Below are 22,284 nucleotides of genomic sequence, written 5' to 3'. Positions count from 1 at the left end.
GAATTTTTTTAACATTTTTTTACTAAATGTTATAGTAGCTGTAAATGTTTCATTTTTACAAGGGGTAATGGGTAAAAACTGGATCACACAATTTGCTATGTATATGAGGTCAGAAACTACTGTTTGACCTCAAGTAAAACCAAAAAAAATCCAAAAACATATCAAAATATCAGTCAGTATCCCCATTGTAATCAAATAAATAGTAAATGGGTGCTTATTCGCATATGACACCAAAAATTGGATAACAAGTATCCAGACTAAGACACCACTCAATAAAGAGAAGTAATAGAAAGAGAAATAAAATAAGCAAACTTTATTAAGAAATTATACATAAAGGTTTAAAAAACACAAATCAAAAATAACCATGACACATGCATGAGGGATCAAATTAATTGAGGAAATAATCAAGCCAGATTAAGTGGCTTTCTTCTTGGAGATGGGCAGTCTGGACAGAACCCTGGTCGATTTGATACATGAATTATTACAATTTGTTTTGAATCACAATTTTTTTACTTTTAAGGATCGATTTTATTCACGGACATCATGGAGGCATTTCCTCCTTACACATGCCGGGGTAGAGAGCCTGAACGCGATGCAACTGTGATCCGGAAGTGTTGTTGACATGCGCTGCTTATGATTCTCTGACTGTAAAGCACATTCGGTATATATAGACATTATGAGGTAAGATCAGACACACTCCCCTTGAGAAAGCACATCCGCAAAACGAACGTTGCGGCGTTTGTGGTGTCGTGGACGGGCTGTTTATAACACTATGGGTAAGTTCTAGATTATACTTCTCTCCATGTGGTCAGTTTAAAACGTGTTTTTACTGCATGCACTTGCCTATTTACCACTGGTCATATGGATGTAGTCATGTTACTTTCAATGATACCCGCAGCCTAATTTTGTTCTGCCTCACCACTTAATCTGGCTTGGTTATTTCCTCAATTTTTTTGATCCCTCATGCATGTGTCATGGTTATTTTTTATTCATGTTTTTTAAACCTTTATGTATAATTTGTTAATAAAGTTTGCTTATTTTATTTAGTTTTCTATTACTTCTCTTTATTGAGTGGTGTCTTGGTCTGGATACTTGTTATCCAATTTTTGGTGTTTGACCTCAAGTGCAGGGTTCGGAGGAGAAAGAGCACTATCTGACTTCTAAAGTGCAGATGTTGTTTTAATAGATTGTGAGTGACATTTACAGAGCTTTTAATGTGTCTAAACGGCATTAAATCCCCAAAAGTGACCCCATTTTGGATATAGGTCCTGGGTCATATTACAAGATCAAACAGCCAAGGATGAAGGGCTTATGGTGTTAGGGATAGTTTGGCAAACCGTGGCGTAATGGGAAAAGGGACTCTGACCATTAAGCTGTGTGAGAAGAAAAAATATGTGTTAAATGAACCTGATTTCCCCTGGAATATTACATTGTTATGTTATGTTGCCTGTAGGACATCAGGCTAGAAATGGTCCATAGGGTAATACATATGATATTAATGTGTTCCATGTGTAGCCTTGTGTCTGTCTCCCTCTTTCATTCCCCTCCCTTATCCTGTGATGGACTTCCAGTACCTCTCATCGGCAGAGCAGCACGTGAGCAGATATCTCCACAAGCATGCATCTGATAGATTTTCTGCGTGTGTTTTTCCTCTCTGCCATGCTTCACTACATGGCTTCAGGTGGGTAAGAGATTACCACATTACTTGGCAAGTGTGCACAAGTGGCTGCAAACTGCAGAATTGCACTGGATTACAGAAACAGGCACAACACAGGCCGGAAGCTGGCTTCAGTAAACACATTCACTTTATTACTCAGTTTTTCTCTGCTTTTGTTAGGACGAAAAGAAAGCAAAGCGGTGCAATAATAAGACCTCATACAAACAGTAAGAAACATATAAGTAGAAAAGTCTTAATAATGAACATATAATGCTGTACATATTCCCAGAACAGCTACGAGACAGTAATAAAAATACTATCTCAGCCGTATGTAAAGGTTTAGTTTTGGTTTTTGAGTGCCACATGCTGTTCTTTAGACATATACAGTATGTCACTTATTCACTAGTTGAACAAAGACAGTTGACTTTTATCAGACAAAATAAAAGATTCAGATTGTACGTCACAGCAGTCATCTCCTCTATGACTGAAGCAAATTGATAAACTCATAGAAATGTGCTCCAAAATGTTGGACTTTTTGAATTTTGGTTCTGCACTGCTTACATGAATGGATTCATATGTCTGTACACAGGCGTAACCTAAAGCTCAGTGTCACATTGGGAACACTGATCCCACCGTATCAAGTTTTAACACAGATAAGTGACAAATATGGGGAGCCTTGAGTGATAACTTCTTTAGACATGTCAAAAGCTTTCGATTGTTTGGAGTGGAAATTTTTGCAATGTGTGCTTCTGAAATTTGGTTTCTATGATAAATTTTGTAGTTGGATTAAATTACTTTTCTGCATGCCAAGAGCTAATATCCTTTTAAATGGTATACTGTTGGAATACTTTGATCTGGGTAGAGGAACCAGACAAGACTGCCCTTTATCGGTGGATGCTCTTTGCTCTAGCGATAGAGCCTATTGCTCGTAAGATCAGACAGGACCCTTTGATAGAGGGCATTAACATAAATTCCAGAATAGATAAAGTGGGATCATATGCTGATGACCTGGTGCTCTTCTTAAATAAAGTGGAGCAATTCCTCCCGAAGGCAAATGACCTCATTAACTGTTTTGGGAAATTGTCAGGTCTCAAAATTAATTGGAGCAAATCTGTGGTCATGCCATTTATAGATAATATGGCTAAACCTATGGTTTTTGGATTACAAGTAGTACAGAAGTTCAAATATTTAGGCATTATAATTAACCAAAACCCAATTAAGGACCTTAAGGATGACAAATACCCCCTAGTTGATATAGGTTTGATATGAAATTGAAGTGATAACTACATTAGAACGGATAATTGGGATACCAATTTAATGTGGTCCAGAGATATGTATCTTGGGTATTGAGGACGAAGAAATGTGGTTGCACTATGATAGGAAAGCGATAGCACTAAGATGGATGGGGGAAGCCTCCTACTATTAATCAGTGGAAAAAATTAGTGAATGATATCATATCATATGAGAATATATTATATAAAAATAAAGGATGTCCCCAGAAGTTCCATAAGATATGGGAGAGATGGTGTGACTCACACTTAATGCACTTATCCCCTAATGCCATGACTTCGTCAATCTCATGTTACGAGCCCTGATGTGTGTTCTGTTAAACATATGGAATGTGATGTATGATATATATAGACTTAAAGAGTTTACTTCCGATATGGCCTGTAGGGATTTGCTCTGGTAGGCAGTGGCAGAGCCGCAGTGATGAGGCAACACACAGGCTTTCAGTCCAAACTTCAGTGGTTTATTAACACTTTAAACAGTCAGTGGCAGAAAGTAAAGGTACCTTCACACTAAACGATTTTGCAGCGATAACGATAGCGATCCGTGACGTTGCAGCGTCCTGGATAGCGATATCGTTGTGTTTGACACGCAGCAGCGATCTGGATCCTGCTGTGATATCGCTGGTCGTTGCTGAAAGTTCAGAACTTTATTTGGTCGTCAGATCGGCGTGTATCGTCGTGTTTGACAGCCAAAGCAACGATGCCAGCGATGTTTTACAGTGGTAACCAGGGTAAATATCGGGTTACTAAGCGCAGGGCCGCGCTTAGTAACCCGATGTTTACCCTGTTTACCATTGTAAATGTAAAAAAAACAAACAGTACATACTCACCTTCTGATGTCCGTCAGGTCCCTGGCCGTCTGCTTCCCGCACTGACTGTGAGCGCCGGCCGTAAAGTGAAAGCAGAGCACAGCAGTGACGTCACCGCTGTGCCCTGCTTTCCGGCCGGCACTCACAGTCAGTGCGGGAAGCAGACGGCGAGGGACGTGTGACAGACAGCAGAAGGTGAGTATGTAGTGTTTGTTTTTTTTACATTTACAATGGTAACCAGGGTAAACATCGGGTTACTAAGCGCGGCCCTGCGCTTAGTAACCCGATGTTTACCCTGGTTACCCGGGGACCTCGGCATCGTTGGTCGCTGGAGAGCTGTCTGTGTGACAGCTCTCCAGCGACCAAACAGCGACGCTGCAGCGATCGGCATCGTTGTCGATATCGCTGCAGCGTCGTTTAGTGTGAAGGTACCTTAAGAGAAAAAAAACACAAACATACTCCAGCTGGGGGAACCACTGGTCTCAGACTCACCCTTGCACGGGACGGGCTTAACTAAGTGGCTGCCAGGTCAGCGGCGTCCGCCAGGTGCCATTCCCAGGGTTGCTATGAGTCTTGTCGCCAACCTTTGCAGCATATGTAAACTGACAAAAACCAATTCAGGCTCACTCCAGCCTAGCTCCTCACACAGAACATGTGCCAAACAAAAAAAATAGAATTATTCTTACCGTTAATTCGGTTTCTAGGAGCCTTCCACGACAGCCACAGGAGGTTGTCTCCATACCCTAATGGGGGACAGGAAGCACAAGAGGTTAAAAAACCCCTCCCACCTCCCATTAACCAGTGACTTACAACTGAACCCATAGCACCGGTTACCTTTTAGGTTCTCAGAAAAATATCCAAGAACATCGGGAGGGAATTAATGCTGTTGTGGAAGGCTCCTAGAAACCGAATTAACGGTAAGAATAATTCTATTTTCTCTAGTCGCCTTCCACGACAGCCACAGGAGGAATGCCAACCAATTCTGTATTTAGGGAGGGACCACGGCCTGAAGAACTTTCCGGCCAAAGACTAGATCCCGGTTGGACCAGAAGTCCAATCTATAATGCTTAGTAAAAGTGTGTAGAGAAGACCATGTTGCAGCCCTGCAAATCTGCTCCGTGGAAGCACCAGCCCTTTCAGCCCAAGAGACAGAGGTAGATCTGGTGGAGTGAGCCTTTAGGCCAGCAGGAACCGCAATATTCTGAGCTAGATACGCTTCAGTAATGGCCTTTTTTATCCAGTTGGCAATGGTACTCTTCGCTACTTTCTTGCCCTTGTTTCGGCCAGATAAATGAACGAAGATATTTTGGTCAATTCTGAAGGATTTAGTTTGTTCCAAATAGTGTAATACTATACGCCGTACATCCAAGGTATGAAATCTGTGTTCTTCCGAGTTTGTAGGATTGTGACAGAACGATGGGAGGACTATGTCCTGTGATCGGTGAAATTCTGACACCACTTTCGGAAGAAAACATGGATCTGGCCAGAACACAATGGAATCATCCCTTATGCTAAGATAAGGTTCTCTAATTGAAAGGGCTTGTATTTCCCCCACACATCTTGCAGTAGAAATGGCAACCAAGAAGGCAGTCTTGCAGGACAGGAGCTGTGAGGAACAAGATGACAACGGCTCGAATGGAGAAGCCGTAAGGCCCTTTAAGACTATGTTTAAGTCCCATGACGGTACAAAAATTTGCTGTTTTGGACAATGTCTTGATGCTGAGACCATAAACCTTTTTATCCAACGATGACCTGCAAGGTCTTGGTCAAAGACAGAACTCAAAGCTGATACTTGAACTTTTAATGTACTCGGCTTCAACCCCAACTCCAAACCTTTTTGTAGGAAATCTAATATTTGTGAGATGTTAGGATGGAAGGGGTCAGGATTATGAGGGTGACACCACGAGGAGAATCTTTTCCAAATTTTGCTATAGATAGCGTTGGTGACAGGCTTTCTGGATTTTTGTAAAGTAGAAATCACTGACTCTGAAAGACCTTTCACTCTTAATACCTGGGCTTCAATAGCCAGGCTGCCAGTTTGAATTTTTGGGGGTTCGGATGATAAAAGGGACCCTCGAGTAGTAGATCCTCTGATGTTTGTAGAAAAACTGGACCATCCACCTGTAACTTTCTGATGAGGTGGTACCAGCTCCTTTTCGGCCATGCCGGAGCAACCAGGATAGTTGGGACTTGATCGTCTCGGATCTTCCGAAGGGTCTTTGCAAGCAACGGTATTGGAGGAAACACGTATGCTAGTTGGAACCTCCATGTATGAGAAAAGGCGTCTACTCCTTGACACTTGTCTTTGGGGTCTAGAGAGAAGTAGTTCTCGACCTGTGCATTCTGACTGGATGCTAAAAGATCTATGTCGGGACAGCCCCATCTGTTTGTTAACATTCTGAAAACATCCGCCTTCAGGCTCCATTCTCCTGGTTGTAAGTCGTGACGACTTAGGAGATCTGCATGAATATTTCCCGACCCTTTGAGGTGTATTGCTGAAAGAGAGAGGAGATGTTTCTCTGCCCAGCAAAAAATTCTGCTTGATACTACTCTCAAGTGGTTGAACTTCGGACTCCCTTGGTGTTTGAGATGCGCTACAGTCGTTATATTGTCCGAGTAAACTCTGACATGCTGACCTACAATTAGACTGCTGGCGGCTAGAAGGGCCTTCTCCACTGCCATCAATTCTCTGAGATTGGAAGAACTGGAACTCTCTTTCTGATTCCAGTGGCCCTGGAATGGGACCTGCGACACAATCGCCCCCCAGCCTTTTTGACTGGCATCCGTTGTCACCGTCACCAGTGGATTTTGTGTCCAGTCCACTCCCTTTAGCAGATTTACCTGGATCGCCCACCAGGTTAACGAGGCTTTTACCTTCCCTGGAGTGTACACTCTTTTGTTTAGGAAATTTGGATTTCCATTGCAGTTTTCCAGAATATGAGCCTGCAGAATCCTGGAGCGAGCCTGAGCCCACTGGACTGATTGTATGCAGGCCGTCATCGACCCCAGAAGAGACATTGCTGTCCGCAGAGTAGGAGACCTCTGTTTTTAGAAGTCTAGAACCTTGGATATCAGGTTCCTCTGGTGCTCTTCTGGTAGAAAGGATTTTTGATTTTCCGAGTCCAATAGGACCCCCAGAAACTTTATCACCTTTGATGGTAACAGATGAGACTTCTTCAGATTGGGCATCCAACCCAAAAGCCGTAAACTGTTTAGAGTTCTGGCAATCCTCTGATTGAGAATTTTGGCGGAAGGACCAATGATTAGGAGGTCGTCCAAGTAAGGTACTATAGCGACATCTTGGTTTCTGATATGAGCTACAGCTTCCGCCATGACCCTGGTGAAAACCCTTGGGGCCGAGGAGATCCCGAAGGGGAGGACATTGTATTGAAAATGCAGGATCTTGCGATCTAACTTGACCGCAAATCTTAGATATCTCCTGTGACGAGGATGTATCGGGATATGAAAATAGGCATCCTTGAGGTCTATTGTTGCCATATATGAATGAGTAGCTATTAGAGGGATGGCTGATTTCACTGACTCCATTTTGAACTTGCGGTAAGTAATGTACTGATTGAGAGCTTTTAAATTTATTATGATCCGGGCTTGTCCGGAAGGCTTTTTTACCATAAATATACGGGAGTAATGCCCTTCCCCTTGTTCGTTCACCGGGACCATTGAAATAGCTCTTGAGGTCAGCAAATCTTGTAAACCTGACATCATCAGTTTTTGAGTCTCCCGAGATGACGGGGAGGTGACTCTTAGGATCCTGGGGGGAGGTGCCTCGAACTCTATAAGAAGACCCTGTTGGATAACACTTACGACCCAAGGGCTGTTGGAGATATTCTGCCAACTGAGAACGAAGTTCGAAAGCCTCCCCCCCACCGGATCGGAGTCATTGTTTTTCTTGCTGCGGTTGCTGGGGAATAAGGATATTTTGGGGTTTTCCCTTAGCATAACTCCATCGGCCGGTTTTCCCTTTACCCTTAACCTGGGAGGGCTGGGACTGGGAGGCCCGAAAAAAAAACGCTTCCTGGGAGGCCTCTGTTCAGGAAGAGTCTTTTTCCTGTCCGTGGCTTTTTCCAGGATGTCATCTAATGAGGGCCCGAACACGTAGTCACCCTTAAAGAGAATGGAACACAGCTTTATTTTTGAAGTGACATCCCCACTCCACATTATAAAGCCAGAGAGCTCTTCTGGCCTAATTTGTCTGGACTAGAGATCTGGCAGCTATACGGATAGATTCTAGGGAGGCGTCTGCAAGAAAACCAGTTGCTCTATGTAAAATAGGCAAGGAGTCCAATAGCTCATCTCTTGGAGTACCCTGAGAGATGTGGTTTTCTAACTCCTCTATCCAGCGGAAAAGAGACCAGGCAACACAGGTGGATGCAATATTAGACCTGAGGGCCGAAGTGGAAGTTTCCCAAGATTTTTTGAGCAGACTTTCAATCTTCCTATCTAATGGATCCTTTAACTGGGAGGAGTCTTCGAACGGCAGGGCAGTCTTTTTTGCAACTCTAGCCACCTGAACATCTATTTTTGGGATGTTCCATTTAATCGACTCCTCATCCAGAGGAAACCGGTGTTTGAAGTCTGATGGGGTAGTTAGCCGTTTCTCAGGAAGTTCCCACTCATTATTGATCATATCAATGATACTTTTGTGTACGGGAAAACCAGGCTGTTTATCAGTCTGTATGCCAAACAACTCGTCTTGTATAGACTGAGTAACGGGTTCCTCCTTAAGCCCCATAGTATTCCTCACTGCGGACACCAATTCCTCAATATATTCAGAGGAAAAAAGGTATTTCCGGATTTCGGCAGTTTTATGAGGTAGGACATCCCATTTAACCGAAGATGACGCATTAGAGCCATCAGACTCGGAATCAGAACATTCCTGGATCTTCCTCTTTTTGGGGAACGATGGACCAGGTGAGGGTGGTGGTGGCAGTGGAGGGGGAGCGAGCGTGGCTAAAGAGGTCTGAACCTCCTGTCTAACCAAGGAACGTATTTCTTCAATTAATGAAGGATGTTCAGCCTGGATTATTTTGTCCGTACAGGGTTGGCACAACTTTTTCTCCCATTTTAAGGGCAGTTTTGCATTACAAGTAGCACATTTGCGCTTGGTAGTAGCTTTATGGCCAGGCTTGTCTCCCTGAAATGAGAGTGGAAGCCGAATAAGAAGGTACACAGAAAACTACCTTTAAATGGGACCCATCCCTGCCACACTTACTGGGACTTGGGGAGCGCTGGGCTCTGCAGCTGCAGGGGAAGACGTATCCATGCTGAGCAGGCTTACCTGAGACGTCTTCTGCAGCTTTTATAGAAAATAAGGCTGCCCCAGCGCGTGGTAATTAACCGCCCCTCCCCCTCCGTTGTCCCAGGCAGGCGTGCGAGGATGCAGCGTGCCTCACACGCCGTTCGGCCATGCATCCCAGATGAGAGACGCTCCTTCACACAGGAGCGCCGACCCGGAAGTGAAGCGTCACATGACTTCCGGGTCTCCGAACAGCGTGCACAAGGAGGGAGAGACGCTGGAGAGCTCAGGGAGGCCTCCAGGATGGGCTCACCGGTCCGCTTTATCCCCGCGAGGGGACGCAGGAGGACCGGGAATGCGGTCCCAGAATCTGGAGGAGACGGGAGCACAACGGAGGAGGAAGCCCTGGGGACCTGACCACCAGTGCCCGGCACAAGAGATAAAGAAATAAGGTACACTGCTAGAGCCGGCCGCTGCAGCGCACCAGGAACCTCTCCATGCCCCATGGGGAACAGGAAAGACACTGGTTAATGGGAGGTGGGAGGGGTTTTTTAACCTCTTGTGCTTCCTGTCCCCCATTAGGGTATGGAGACAACCTCCTGTGGCTGTCGTGGAAGGCGACTAGAGAAAACTTCATTACATAGACTATAACCACGCCCACAGATGAGGTACCTATCACATGGGCTGATCACGCGATCGAGACATCACTGCAGGTCCTCAACCTTAGGGAAAAACCAGGCCAAAACTTATCCTGCTGGGAGAAATATATCTTCCGTCCAGCACTACACCTTTTACTGCACCACATACCTCCCCTTTGTTCAACCCTATGGGGGTGGACACATGACATACAGGGGACTCTAGACAGGGCATCTGCGTTCCCCTGTAGTCTGCCTGCCCGATGTTCTGAAAATTTTAAATATTGCAGGGACGGAAACCACCTGGTGACTTGCGCATTCCTCTCCTTAGCTTCCATGTAAGAGGGGAATAATTGGTCACCAAACTAAATGTTCTCCCCAGCAAATAATAGCGAAGAGACTCAAGTGCCCACTTAATGGCCAGGCACTCTCTCTCCACAATACTGTACCTGGTTTCGGCTGGGGTACGCTTCCGGCTCAGGAAACTAACAGGATGCTCTTCCCTGTTAATCTCTTGAGACAACACGGCACCAAGACCTATTTCAGGGGCATCGGTCTGCACGATGAACTCTCTTTTGAAATCTGGTGTAATCAGAACCGGTGTACCACACAGTACTGATTTTAACTTTACAAAGGCCTCTTCTATCTGATCATTCCAGTGGACCATCACAGACTCCCCACCTTTCAAGCAGTCTGATAAAGGCGCGTACAACGTTGCAAAATTGGGAATAAATCACCTGTAATATCCCACTAAGCCCAAAAAGGCTGTTACCTGCTTTGTTGTGAGGGGACGGGGCCAGTTTTTATTTGCCTCCACTTTATTTATTTGGAATTTTAGGACTCCTCTCCCAATGACATAACCCAAGTACCGAGCTTCCTCCAACCCTATGGAACACTTATTTGGATTGGCGGTTAGCCCTGTTTGTCGGAGAGAATCTATCACTGCCTGTACCTCGTGTATGTGACTTTCCCAGTCTGCACTGTACACAACAATATCATCCAGATTGGCTGAGGTATAACGGTGATGGGGACGCAGAACAATATCCATTAACCATTGGAACTTCGCCAGTGCGCCATGCAAACCAAAGGGTAATACTTTATACTGGAACATCCTTTTGGGCGTTACAAAGGCCGTTTTTTCCTTAGCTGCCTCTGTTAAGGTCACCTGCCAGTATCATTTTGTGAGGTCAAGGGATGAAAAATACCGTGCCTGCCCAAACCACTCTATCAATTCATCCACCTGGGGCATGGGGTAAGCATCAAATTTTGAAACTTCAATAATAGTGATGAGTGAATATACTCGTTACTCGAGATTTCCCGAGCATGCTCGGGTGACCTCCGAGTATTTTTTAGTGCTTGGAGATTTAGTTTTCATTGCCGCAGCTGAATGATTTACATCTGTTAGCCAGCATAAGTACATGTAGGGGTTGCCTGGTTGCTAGGGAATCTCCACATGTAATCAAGCTGGCTAACAGATGTAAATCATACAGCTGCGGTGAGGACAACTAAATCTCCGAGCACTAAAAAATACTCTGAGGTCACCCGAGCGTGCTCGGGAAATCTTGAGTAACGAGAATATTCGCTCATCACTATTCATTAAGTTTTCTGAAGTCATTACAGAACCTTAGCGTCCCTTCAGGCTTAGGTATTATGACTATTGGACTGGCCCACTCACTTTGGGACTCTTCAATGACCCCTAACTGTAGCATAGTTTTCACCTCATGCGATATGGCTTGTCGCCGGGCCTCAGGCACCCGATATGGCTTTAGTCGGATTTTGGCCTGTGGCTCTGTGACTATGTCATGTTGGATTATGGAAGTATGTCCAGGGAGCTCAGAGAAAACGTCCGTATTTTGGCTAACTCCCAGACCTCCTGAACCTGTTTAGGAGACAAAGTATCTGCTATTTTGACTATGGAGAAGGCTTCTCCTAACTCACCCAGAGGTAATGGAGCCTTCTCCACAGGAAATGCAGGCAGCGGACTGTCCCGGCCAAGGTGCTCTCTATCCACAGTTTAAGCAAATTAATTCGATAAACCTGCTCTGGCTTCCTCCGTCCTGGTCAGTGTACCTTATAGTCTACCAGTCCCACCTTCTCCATAATCTCATAGGGCCCCTGCCACCTTGCGAGAAATTTGCTATCCATTTTGGGCACAAGTACCAACACCCGATCCCCAGGACTAAAGGTTCTTACCCAAGCTTTCCAGTTATAGACCTGACTCTGAGACCGTTGTGCTGCTTCATGTGTTCCCGGACCAACGGTAGGACTGTCTCCATTCTTTCCTGCATTTTTGCAACATGTTCTATCACACTCTTGTGGGGGGGTTGATTCTCCCAAGCCTCTTTGCTATATCAAGTAAGCCCTGGGGATGTTTGCCATACAATAGTTCAAAGGGCGAGAATCCTGTAGATACACCTCCCGCACTGCAAACAACAAATTGTCACGACTCAAGAAGTGGACCCTCTGGGTCACGGCTACAGAGCCCCCGAGGGCGAGCGGACCAGATGGAACCACCCCCTATACAGGGAGTGTTTGGGACAAGCCCAAGGGGGGTGAGGCCGCGACTGCCGGAACCAAAGGGGCGACTAGTATGGGAGCCAGAGGTGGGACAGAATACAGGAGAAGTGGTGCCACCCAGGCGCATTGATAAGAGACTAGCCTAGGACGTTAGGTACTAACCAGTATGAAGAGGATTCACGGAAGATTGGGAGCGATGGAAACACAGGACCGGCTAGGAAGGCAGGAACACTAGGCTGGGAAGATGACTGGAGCACCGGGCAGGTACGGAGGCTGGAACACTGGACTGACACGGAGACTGGAACACAGGACTGGTACGGAGACTGGAACACAGGACAGGTACGGAGGCTGGAACACAGGACTGGTACGGAGACTGGAACACAGGACAGGTACGGAGGCTGGAACACAGGACTGGTACGGAGGCTGGAACACAGGACTGACACAGAGGCTGGAACACAGGACTGGTACGGAGGAAGGAGACAATGAGGCAGAGCAGGGCACAGAATAAATGCAGGGAGCCTAAGAGACCAAGGGGGTACCGGCAAGGAACCGGCAAACACGATAGACGCAAAGGCGTCTAACCCGGGCAGGTGCTGGAGTGAAATACCCGATGGGCGCCGCCATATTGGGGGCGGAGCCATCGGGTCACGAACTCCCAGAGACCCGTGCGGTGCGAGAAGCCTGTCTGCGCATGCGCGGACCGGCAAAGGGACGAGCACCGAGGAAAGCAGGAGCGAAGGAGCGAGGAGGAGCGTCGGGAGCGCGCCGGCCGGATCGGTAAGTATGGTAGGGTGTAACAGTATCCCCTCTCTTACCCCCCCTCTCTTTAGGGCTGGAAAGGAATTTTTTCAAAATTAAAGGAGCATTGATATTCTCAGGAGGCTCCCAAGACCTTTCCTCGGGTCCGAACCCTTTCCAATCAATTAGAAAAAATGTTTTGCCCTTGACAGTCTTTTTGGCGAGAATATTCTTAACCTCAAAAAACGCATCAGAGGAGACTGGTTGAAGAGAACGAGATGGAACAGAATGGAAATGGTTGAAAATTGCAGGTTTGAGGAGGGATACATGAAAGACATTAGGAATGCGTAAGGAGGTGGGTAATTTCAATTTGTATGCTACATCATTAACTCGGCTAGAAATCTCAAAGGGACCGATGTATCGTGGGCCCAGCTTCTGAGAAGGAATTTTAAGTCTGATATAGCGAGAGGAAAGCCACACCTTATCGCCAGGTCGATAAGGAGGAGCATCCAAACGCCTTTTGTCGGCAAACCTCTTCATTTTGCTACTGGCTTTTACTAGCGCCTCCTTAGTCTCCAGCCAAATTTGGGAAAACTCCTGGGACAAGGAATCCGCCGCCGGTACGCCTGAGGTGGGGAGAACAGGGAGAGGAATGCCGGGATGTTGCCCAAAAACAACAAAAAAAGGTGACTTAGATGAAGATTCGCTAGTATGGTTGTTGTAGGCGAATTCTGCCCAAGGAAGAAGAGATACCCAGTCATCATGGTGAACATTAGTAAAATGCCGAAGATAAGAGATGAGGATTTGATTAACACGTTCCACTTGACCGTTGGACTGGGGATGATAAGCAGAAGAAAAATCTAGCGATACCTTCATAAGACCACAGAGCACTCTCCAAAAACGGGAGGTAAACTGGACTCCTCGGTCAGAGACGATGTGCTGAGGGAATCCGTTTAGCCGAAAAACTTGAAGTAGAAAAATCTTCGCAAGGTCAGGAGCAGATGGGAGTCCAGGTAGAGAGATGAAGTGGGCCATCTTGGAAAATCTGTCTACTACCACTAGAATTGCCGTGCAATTAGAGGATCTCGGTAAATCGGTGACAAAGTCCATAGCGATATGAGTCCATGGAACCGATGGCACAGGAAGTGGAAGTAGAGGCCCAGAAGGCAGCTGTCGAGGAACCTTATTCCGAGCACACGTGGAGCAAGAAGCAACAAAATCTAATACATCCTGGCGAAGAGAAGGCCACCAATAATGGCGAGAAATCAGGAAGAGGGTCTTCTTAGCTCCGACATGTCCGGCGAACTGGGAGGAGTGTCCCCAACGTAAGACCTTCAACTTGTCACAATTAGAAACGAGGGTCTTTCCTGGAGGCGGTGAGATTACATCGAGGGGAGCCAAAGAGACAATCTTAGTTGGATCAAGAATGTGTGCGGGTCTCTCCTCTACATCCGATGGAAGAAAAGACCGAGACAGAGCGTCAGCCCTGATGTTCTTGTCTCCAGGCCGGAATTGTAGCTCGAAATCGAAGCGTCCGAAGAACAAGGACCATCTAGCCTGTCGAGGATTCAGTCTTTGGGCTGACTGAACATAGGCTAGATTCTTGTGGTCAGTGAAAATAACAAAAGGATGAACAGCCCCTTCAAGAAGATACCGCCACTCCTCCAGGGCCAACTTGATGGCTAACAATTCCTTGTCACCGATGGAATAATTGCGTTCCGGGGGAGAAAAAGCTTTGGAGAAAAAACCACAGGAAACCAACCGTCCAGAATTGGACCTCTGTAAAAGCACAGCTCCGGCTCCAAAAGATGATGCGTCCACTTCAAGGATAAAAGGCCTGTTGGAATCGGGACGATGAAGCACCGAGGCAGAAGCAAATTCTTGTTTCAGAGTTTGGAAAGCTGTCTCTGCCTCCGGAGGCCAGAGATTAGGATCAACCCCTTTACGGACCAGAGCAGAGATTGGCTTAGACAATGAGGAGAATTGAGGGATAAATTGTCTGTAGTAATTGGCAAAGCCAAGGAACTGCTGGATAGCTTTTGTTCCCGAAGAACGGGGCCAATTCAAAACGGCAGACACCTTTTCAGGATCCATTCTTAGACCCTCCTCAGAAACAATATATCCCAGGAAAGGCACAGAAGACTGCTCAAAAACACATTTTTTGAACTTTGCAAAGAGATGATTCTCCCTTAGGCGAAGTAAGACTCGGCGAACGTCTCGGCGATGAGTGGAAAGATCAGGAGAGAAGACGAGGATGTCATCCAAGTAGACAACTACACTGGTGTAGAGGCAGTCACGAAAGATGTAATTGACGAACTCCTGTAACACCGCTGGAGCATTACAAAGCCCAAACGGCATTACCAGATACTCATAGTGACCGTCCCGAGTATTGAATGCGGTCTTCCACTCATCTCCCGCACGGATACGAACCAAGTTATAAGCTCCTCGAAGATCAAGCTTGGTAAAAATTCGTGCACCTCTCAGTCGGTCGAAGAGTTCAGAGATAAGCGGTAAAGGGTATTTGTTCTTCACAGTGATGTTGTTTAACCCTCTGTAATCTATACACGGACGAAGGGAACCATCCTTCTTCTTCACAAAAAAGAATCCCGCACCTGCTGGAGAGGACGATTTCCGAATAAAGCCTCTGGCAAGATTTTCTTGAACATAGTCCGACATAGCTTGAGTTTCTGCAGGCGAGAGCGGATAGATTCTTCCCCTAGGAGGCAGGGCACCAGGAACAAGGTCAATGGGACAGTCGTAAGGTCGGTGCGGCGGAAGAGACTCCGCCTCCTTTTTGTCAAAAACATCAGAAAAAGAAGAATAAGCAGAGGGCAGCCCGGAGAGGACGGGTGTTATGGTTACCCCAATGACCATGGGAAAAAAATACAAAACGGACTAGCTCTCGGGTGATGGAAACTAAGGTCGACCGTGACCTGAACCTGACCCAACACTTACAGTAGCCGGGGGATGTACCTACGATGCCCTAGACACCACGCGCCAGCCGGAGATCTAACTACCCCTATAAGAGGAATATACAGGCCTACCTTACCTCCAGTGAGGAACCCCAAAAGATGATAGTAGGCCCCCACAGATATTGACGGTGAGTTCAGAGGAAATGACATACGTAGGATGAACAGCAGATTTAGCACAGTGAGGTCCGCTTACTAGATAGCAGAAGGACAGGAAAGAGTTACTTCACGGTCGACCTAAAAATCACTATTCAAAAACACCATCCAGAAATTACTTTAAACTCCAGTGACAACTCATGCCACTGGAGTAGTAATTTTCTGTCCACAAGAGCTTCCAGCACTGAAGAGTCACATTGCAGATAGCTGGACAAAAATAGCAAAACAAGAAACAAAATTCAACTTAGCTGAACTGGAACTTGAGGCAGGTGAATGCAACAGAATGCTACTAGCACATTGTTGGCCGGCATGTGACTAACAGCCAAGCAGCCTTAAATAGGAAACTCCCCAAGAGGGTGGCGACAGGTAATCAGAGATGGAGGAAGGCACATAAGAGACACTACCATAACAGACCACCGGGGGAGCCCACAAACCGAATTCACAACAGTACCCCCCCCTTAAGGAGGGGGCACCGAACCCTCACCAGAACCACCAGGGCGACCTGGATGAGCACTATGAAATGCACGAACCAAATCGGGAGCATGAACATCGGATGCTGTCACCCAAGAATTATCCTCCTGGCCATAACCTTTCCACTTAACCAGATACTGAAGTTTCCGTCTGGAAACACGGGAGTCCAAGATCTTTTCCACCACATACTCCAATTCACCCTCAACCAACACAGGAGCAGGTGGATCAGCAGAAGGAACAACCGGTACCTCATACCTCCGCAATAATGACCGATGGAAAACATTATGGATATTAAAAGATGCTGGGAGGTCCAAACGAAAGGACACAGGATTAAGAACCTCCAGAATCCTATAAGGGCCGATAAACCGAGGCTTAAACTTAGGAGACGAGACCTTCATAGGAACAAATCGAGAAGACAGCCACACCAGGTCCCCAACACAAAGACGAGGACCAATACGCCGATGACGATTAGTGAACTGTTGAGTCTTCTCCTGGGACAACTTCAGATTGTCCACAACCTGTCCCCAAATCTGATGCATCCTATCAACCACAGCATCCACTCCAGGACAATCCGAAGACTCCAATTGACCGGACGAAAACCGAGGGTGAAACCCTGAATTACAAAAAAATGGAGAAACCAAAGTGGCAGAACTAGCCCGATTGTTAAGGGCAAACTCTGCCAATGGCAAAAAGTCAAGCCAATCATCCTGATCAGCGGACACAAAACACCTCAAGTAAGTCTCCAAGGTCTGATTAGTACGCTCAGTCTGGCCATTAGTCTGAGGATGGAATGCAGACGAAAAAGACAAATCGATACCCATCCTGGCACAGAACGTCCGCCAAAATCTAGACACAAACTGAGTACCCCTGTCAGACACTATATTCTCAGGAATACCATGCAAACGCACCACATTCTGAAAAAATAGAGGAACCAACTCAGAGGAGGAGGGCAATTTGGGTAAAGGTACCAAATGAACCATCTTGGAAAAACGGTCACAAATCACCCAGATGACAGACATCCTACGAGAAACCGGAAGGTCAGAAATAAAGTCCATAGAGATGTGCGTCCAAGGCCTCTTAGGAATAGGCAAGGGCAACAACAACCCACTGGCCCTAGAACAGCAGGGCTTGGCCCGAGCACAAACATCACAAGACTGCACAAACATGCGCACATCTCGAGACAAAGAAGGCCACCAGAAGGACCTAGACACCAAATCCCTGGTGCCAAAAATTCCAGGATGACCTGTCAACGCGGAAGAATGAACCTCCGAGATAACTCTACTGGTCCAATCATCAGGGACAAACAGTCTACCAGGCGGACAGCGATCAGGCCTATCCACCTGAAACTCCTGCAAAGAACGCCGCAGGTCTGGGGAGACAGCTGACAATATCACCCCATCCTTCAGGATGCCGGTAGGTTATATAATACAAGGAAACGAATAATCTCCTGATGGTCTGGGGTAAGACGCATAGTCACTTGTGTCCAATATTGTGGTTTATTGCTAGCCAAAGGTGTAGAATCAATACCCTTCAGGGGAATAGAAACTTCCAACGGCTCCAAATCAAACCCACAACGCTTGGCAAAGGACCAATCCATGAGACTCAGAGCGGCGCCAGAATCCACATAAGCATTCACAGTCACAGATGATAAGGTACAAATCAATGTCACGGACAAAAGAAATTTTGACTGCAAGGTACCTGTAGAAAAAGATTTATCAACCTTTTTATCAACCTTATTTATACGTTTAGAGCATGCTGATATAACATGAGCTGGATCTCCACAGTAGAAGCACAATCCATTTTTGCGCCTGTAATTTTGACGTTCGCCTCTAGACAAAACACGATCGCATTGCATATGCTCCAATGCCTTTTCAGAGGTCACCGCCAAATGGTGCACAGGTCTTTGCTCAGAAGACACCGCCATATGGTGCACAGGTTTTTGCTCAGAAGATACCACCATATGGTGCACAGATTCTTCCTCAGAAGATCCCGCCATATGGTGCACAGATTTGCGCTCCCGCAAACGCCGATCAATCTGGATAGCCAATTTCATGGCATCATTCAGACCTGTAGGCACAGGGAACCCCACCATGACATCCTTCACGGCATCAGAGAGACCTTCTCTGAAATTAGCTGCTAAAGCGCACTCATTCCATTTAGTAAGCACCGACCATTTACGGAATTTCTGGCAGTATATCTCAGCTTCATCTTGCCCTTGGGAAAGAGCTATCAAGGCTTTCTCAGCCCAAATCTCCAAATTAGGTTCTTCATAAAGCAACCCCAAAGCCTGAAAAAACGCATCTACATTTAACAACGCAGGATCCCCTGGCGATAATGCAAATGCCCAACTTTGTGGGTCGCCGCGCAGTAGAGAGATAACAATTTTAACTTGTTGAGTCTGATCACCAGCAGAGTGAGATCTCAGAGACAAAAACAATTTGCAATTTTCTCTGAAACTCAAAAACCGAGATCTGTCTCCGGTAAAGTATTCAGGCAGAGGAATCTTAGGTTCAGACATTGGAGCACGTATAACAAAATCTTGTAGGTTCTGTACTTTTGTCGCAAGGTTATTCAAACCCGCAACTAAACTCTGTGGATCCATGTTTCAAATGGGTGTAACCCAAGCATTCAGAGGTTAAGAGGAGAGGAGAAAAAAAAAAGGCTGAAGACTGCAGTTTAAGCAAGGAATACAAATGATCAAACTAAGGTGCACTTTCAAACACAGAAAAAAAAAAAAAAACCTTTTCTTCTCCTTCCTACTTTAGTGCATATTTTAACACATAGATTTTTTACGGGCCGGCCAAACTGTTATGGTTACCCCAATGACCATGGGAAAAAAATACAAAACGGACTAGCTCTCGGGTGATGGAAACTAAGGTCGACCGTGACCTGAACCTGACCCAACACTTACAGTAGCCGGGGGATGTACCTACGATGCCCTAGACACCACGCGCCAGCCGGAGATCTAACTACCCCTATAAGAGGAATATACAGGCCTACCTTACCTCCAGTGAGGAACCCCAAAAGATGATAGTAGGCCCCCACAGATATTGACGGTGAGTTCAGAGGAAATGACATACGTAGGATGAACAGCAGATTTAGCACAGTGAGGTCCGCTTACTAGATAGCAGAAGGACAGGAAAGAGTTACTTCACGGTCGACCTAAAAATCACTATTCAAAAACACCATCCAGAAATTACTTTAAACTCCAGTGACAACTCATGCCACTGGAGTAGTAATTTTCTGTCCACAAGAGCTTCCAGCACTGAAGAGTCACATTGCAGATAGCTGGACAAAAATAGCAAAACAAGAAACAAAATTCAACTTAGCTGAACTGGAACTTGAGGCAGGTGAATGCAACAGAATGCTACTAGCACATTGTTGGCCGGCATGTGACTAACAGCCAAGCAGCCTTAAATAGGAAACTCCCCAAGAGGGTGGCGACAGGTAATCAGAGATGGAGGAAGGCACATAAGAGACACTACCATAACAGACCACCGGGGGAGCCCACAAACCGAATTCACAACAGACGGGAGAGGAACAAGGGACACCAACAGGGCGCACCGGCAGCAGACAACGAGACCGACAGGAATCTCCCCAACGAAGAATATTGCCCCTACGCCAATCCAGGAAAGGTTCGTGGAGACGCAACCATGGGAGACCGAGAAGAACAGGGTGAGAGATGTTGGCCAAAACTAAAAACGAAATTTTCTCTCTATGAAGAGCCCCAACCTGAAGTTCCACAAAGTGCGTGACTTGAGTAATAGTCTCCTGCAGGGGTCTCCCGTCTACTGAAGCAAGAAGAAGAGGGTTCTCTAACGGTCTAACGGGAACTGAGAATTTAGTTACCTCCTCTAGCCTAATAAAATTTCCCGCAGGCCCAGAGTCTAAATAAGCCTCAAGAGAGAAACGTTTGTTATGTACGTGCAATAAAACAGGCAAAGTGAGGGGTTGAGAGGTTTCATTTGTACCTAGGGAGGCCTCTCTTACCTGACCTAGGCGGAGGAGTTTTCCGGACGGTCAGGACAGGCACGAAGGAGATGTGAGGAACTGCCACAGTAAAAACAGAGACCCTGGGCACGCCTCTCCTTGCGACGTTGTTCTGAGAGTTTGACACGATCCACCTGCATCGGTTCAGGGGCAGAAACTGAAGCGGTGACCCTAGGACGAGGGCTGAGAGGCCTGCGAGAGGTCATAGAAGAACGCGGAAATTTTTTCTCCCGGGCTCTCTCCTGAAAGCGAAGATCAATTCACGTAGCTAAAGAAATTAAATCCTCCAAAATTGTAGGAGTATCTCGGCCAGCTAATTCATCCTTAATACGACTGGAAAGCCCCCGCCAGAAAGCCCCGACTAACGCCTCATTATTCCAACCCAAATCGGTAGCTAAAGTTCGGAACTGAATTGCATATTGCCCTACGGTTAGGGACCCCTGCTGTAGATTGAACAAGGCTTCGGTGGTGGAAGCCAAACGACCTGGCTCATCGAACACTCGACGAAAGGTCTCTAAGAATGGTGTGAGCTGGAGGACCACAGGGTCATCCCGCTCCCAAAGTGGATTAACCCATGCTAAGGCTTCCCCCTCCAAATGCGAAACAATAAACGCCACCTTGGCCCGATCCGTGGGATACTGCAAGGGAAGGAGCTCAAAGTGAAGACGGCACTGATTGAGAAATCCCCGACATTGTTTGGGATCACCATTAAAACGAGGGGGCTTAGCCGAACGAGGAGTGGGATGAGGTGCAAGAGCTGGTGCGGGAACAGACGCGGCAGCCTGGAGAGAAAGTAGACGACTATCTACAGAAGCCATATACCCCAAAATATGGGACTGAGCGTCGCGCTGCTGCGCCAGTTCTTGTTGCAAGCTGGCCAGCTGAGAGGCATTTCCCGGATCGGAGGACTGGAGGGCCGAGAGACGGGAGTTCATAGACTTCATGAAGGACATCATACGAGACTGGTTTTCCCGCAAGAAAACTAACTCCTTCTGAGCGGCTGCGGCTCCGGCGGGATCCATGGCCTTTGCGTACTGTCACGACTCAAGAAGTGGACCCTCTGGGTCACGGCTACAGAGCCCCCGAGGGCGAGCGGACCAGATGGAACCACCCCCTATACAGGGAGTGTTTGGGACAAGCCCAAGGGGGGTGAGGCCGCGACTGCCGGAACCAAAGGGGCGACTAGTATGGGAGCCAGAGGTGGGACAGAGAATACAGGAGAAGTGGTGCCACCCAGGCGCATTGATAAGAGACTAGCCTAGGACGTTAGGTACTAACCAGTATGAAGAGGATTCACGGAAGATTGGGAGCGATGGAAACACAGGACCGGCTAGGAAGGCAGGAACACTAGGCTGGGAAGATGACTGGAGCACCGGGCAGGTACGGAGGCTGGAACACTGGACTGACATGGAGACTGGAACACAGGACTGGTACGGAGACTGGAACACAGGACTGGTACGGAGGCTGGAACACAGGACAGGTACGGAGGCTGGAACACAGGACAGGTACGGAGGCTGGAACACAGGACAGGTACGGAGGCTGGAACACAGGACTGGTACGGAGACTGGAACACAGGACAGGTACGGAGGCTGGAACACAGGACAGGTACGGAGGCTGGAACACAGGACTGACACAGAGGCTGGAACACGGGACTGGTACGGAGGAAGGAGACAATGAGGCAGAGCAGGGCACAGAATAAACGCAGGGAGCCTAAGAGACCAAGGGGGTACCGGCAAGGAACCGGCAAACACGATAGACGCAAAGGCGTCTAACCCGGGCAGGTGCTGGAGTGAAATACC

At 46.9% G+C, this 22,284-nt stretch overlaps 1 protein-coding gene across 1 annotated transcript in view; it reads left to right on the top strand.

Moving 5' to 3' along the window:
• Positions 1 to 1,554: 1,554 nt before the first annotated feature.
• LOC143815210 (serotransferrin-1-like) overlaps positions 1,555 to 22,284 on the top strand; it is a 166,909-nt gene continuing 146,179 nt past the window's right edge. Inside the window, exon 1 of the mRNA XM_077294224.1 lies at positions 1,555 to 1,681. Coding sequence (XP_077150339.1) covers positions 1,618 to 1,681 — 64 coding nt within the window. The 5' untranslated portion in view covers positions 1,555 to 1,617. The remainder of the gene's footprint in view (positions 1,682 to 22,284) is intronic.

This window comes from Ranitomeya variabilis, chromosome 1 (assembly GCF_051348905.1).
Source record: "Ranitomeya variabilis isolate aRanVar5 chromosome 1, aRanVar5.hap1, whole genome shotgun sequence".
In the NCBI taxonomy this organism is placed as follows: Eukaryota; Metazoa; Chordata; class Amphibia; order Anura; family Dendrobatidae; genus Ranitomeya; species Ranitomeya variabilis.
The sequence above is the reverse complement of the archived record's forward strand: the minus strand, read 5'-3'. Positions and strand labels throughout refer to the sequence as shown.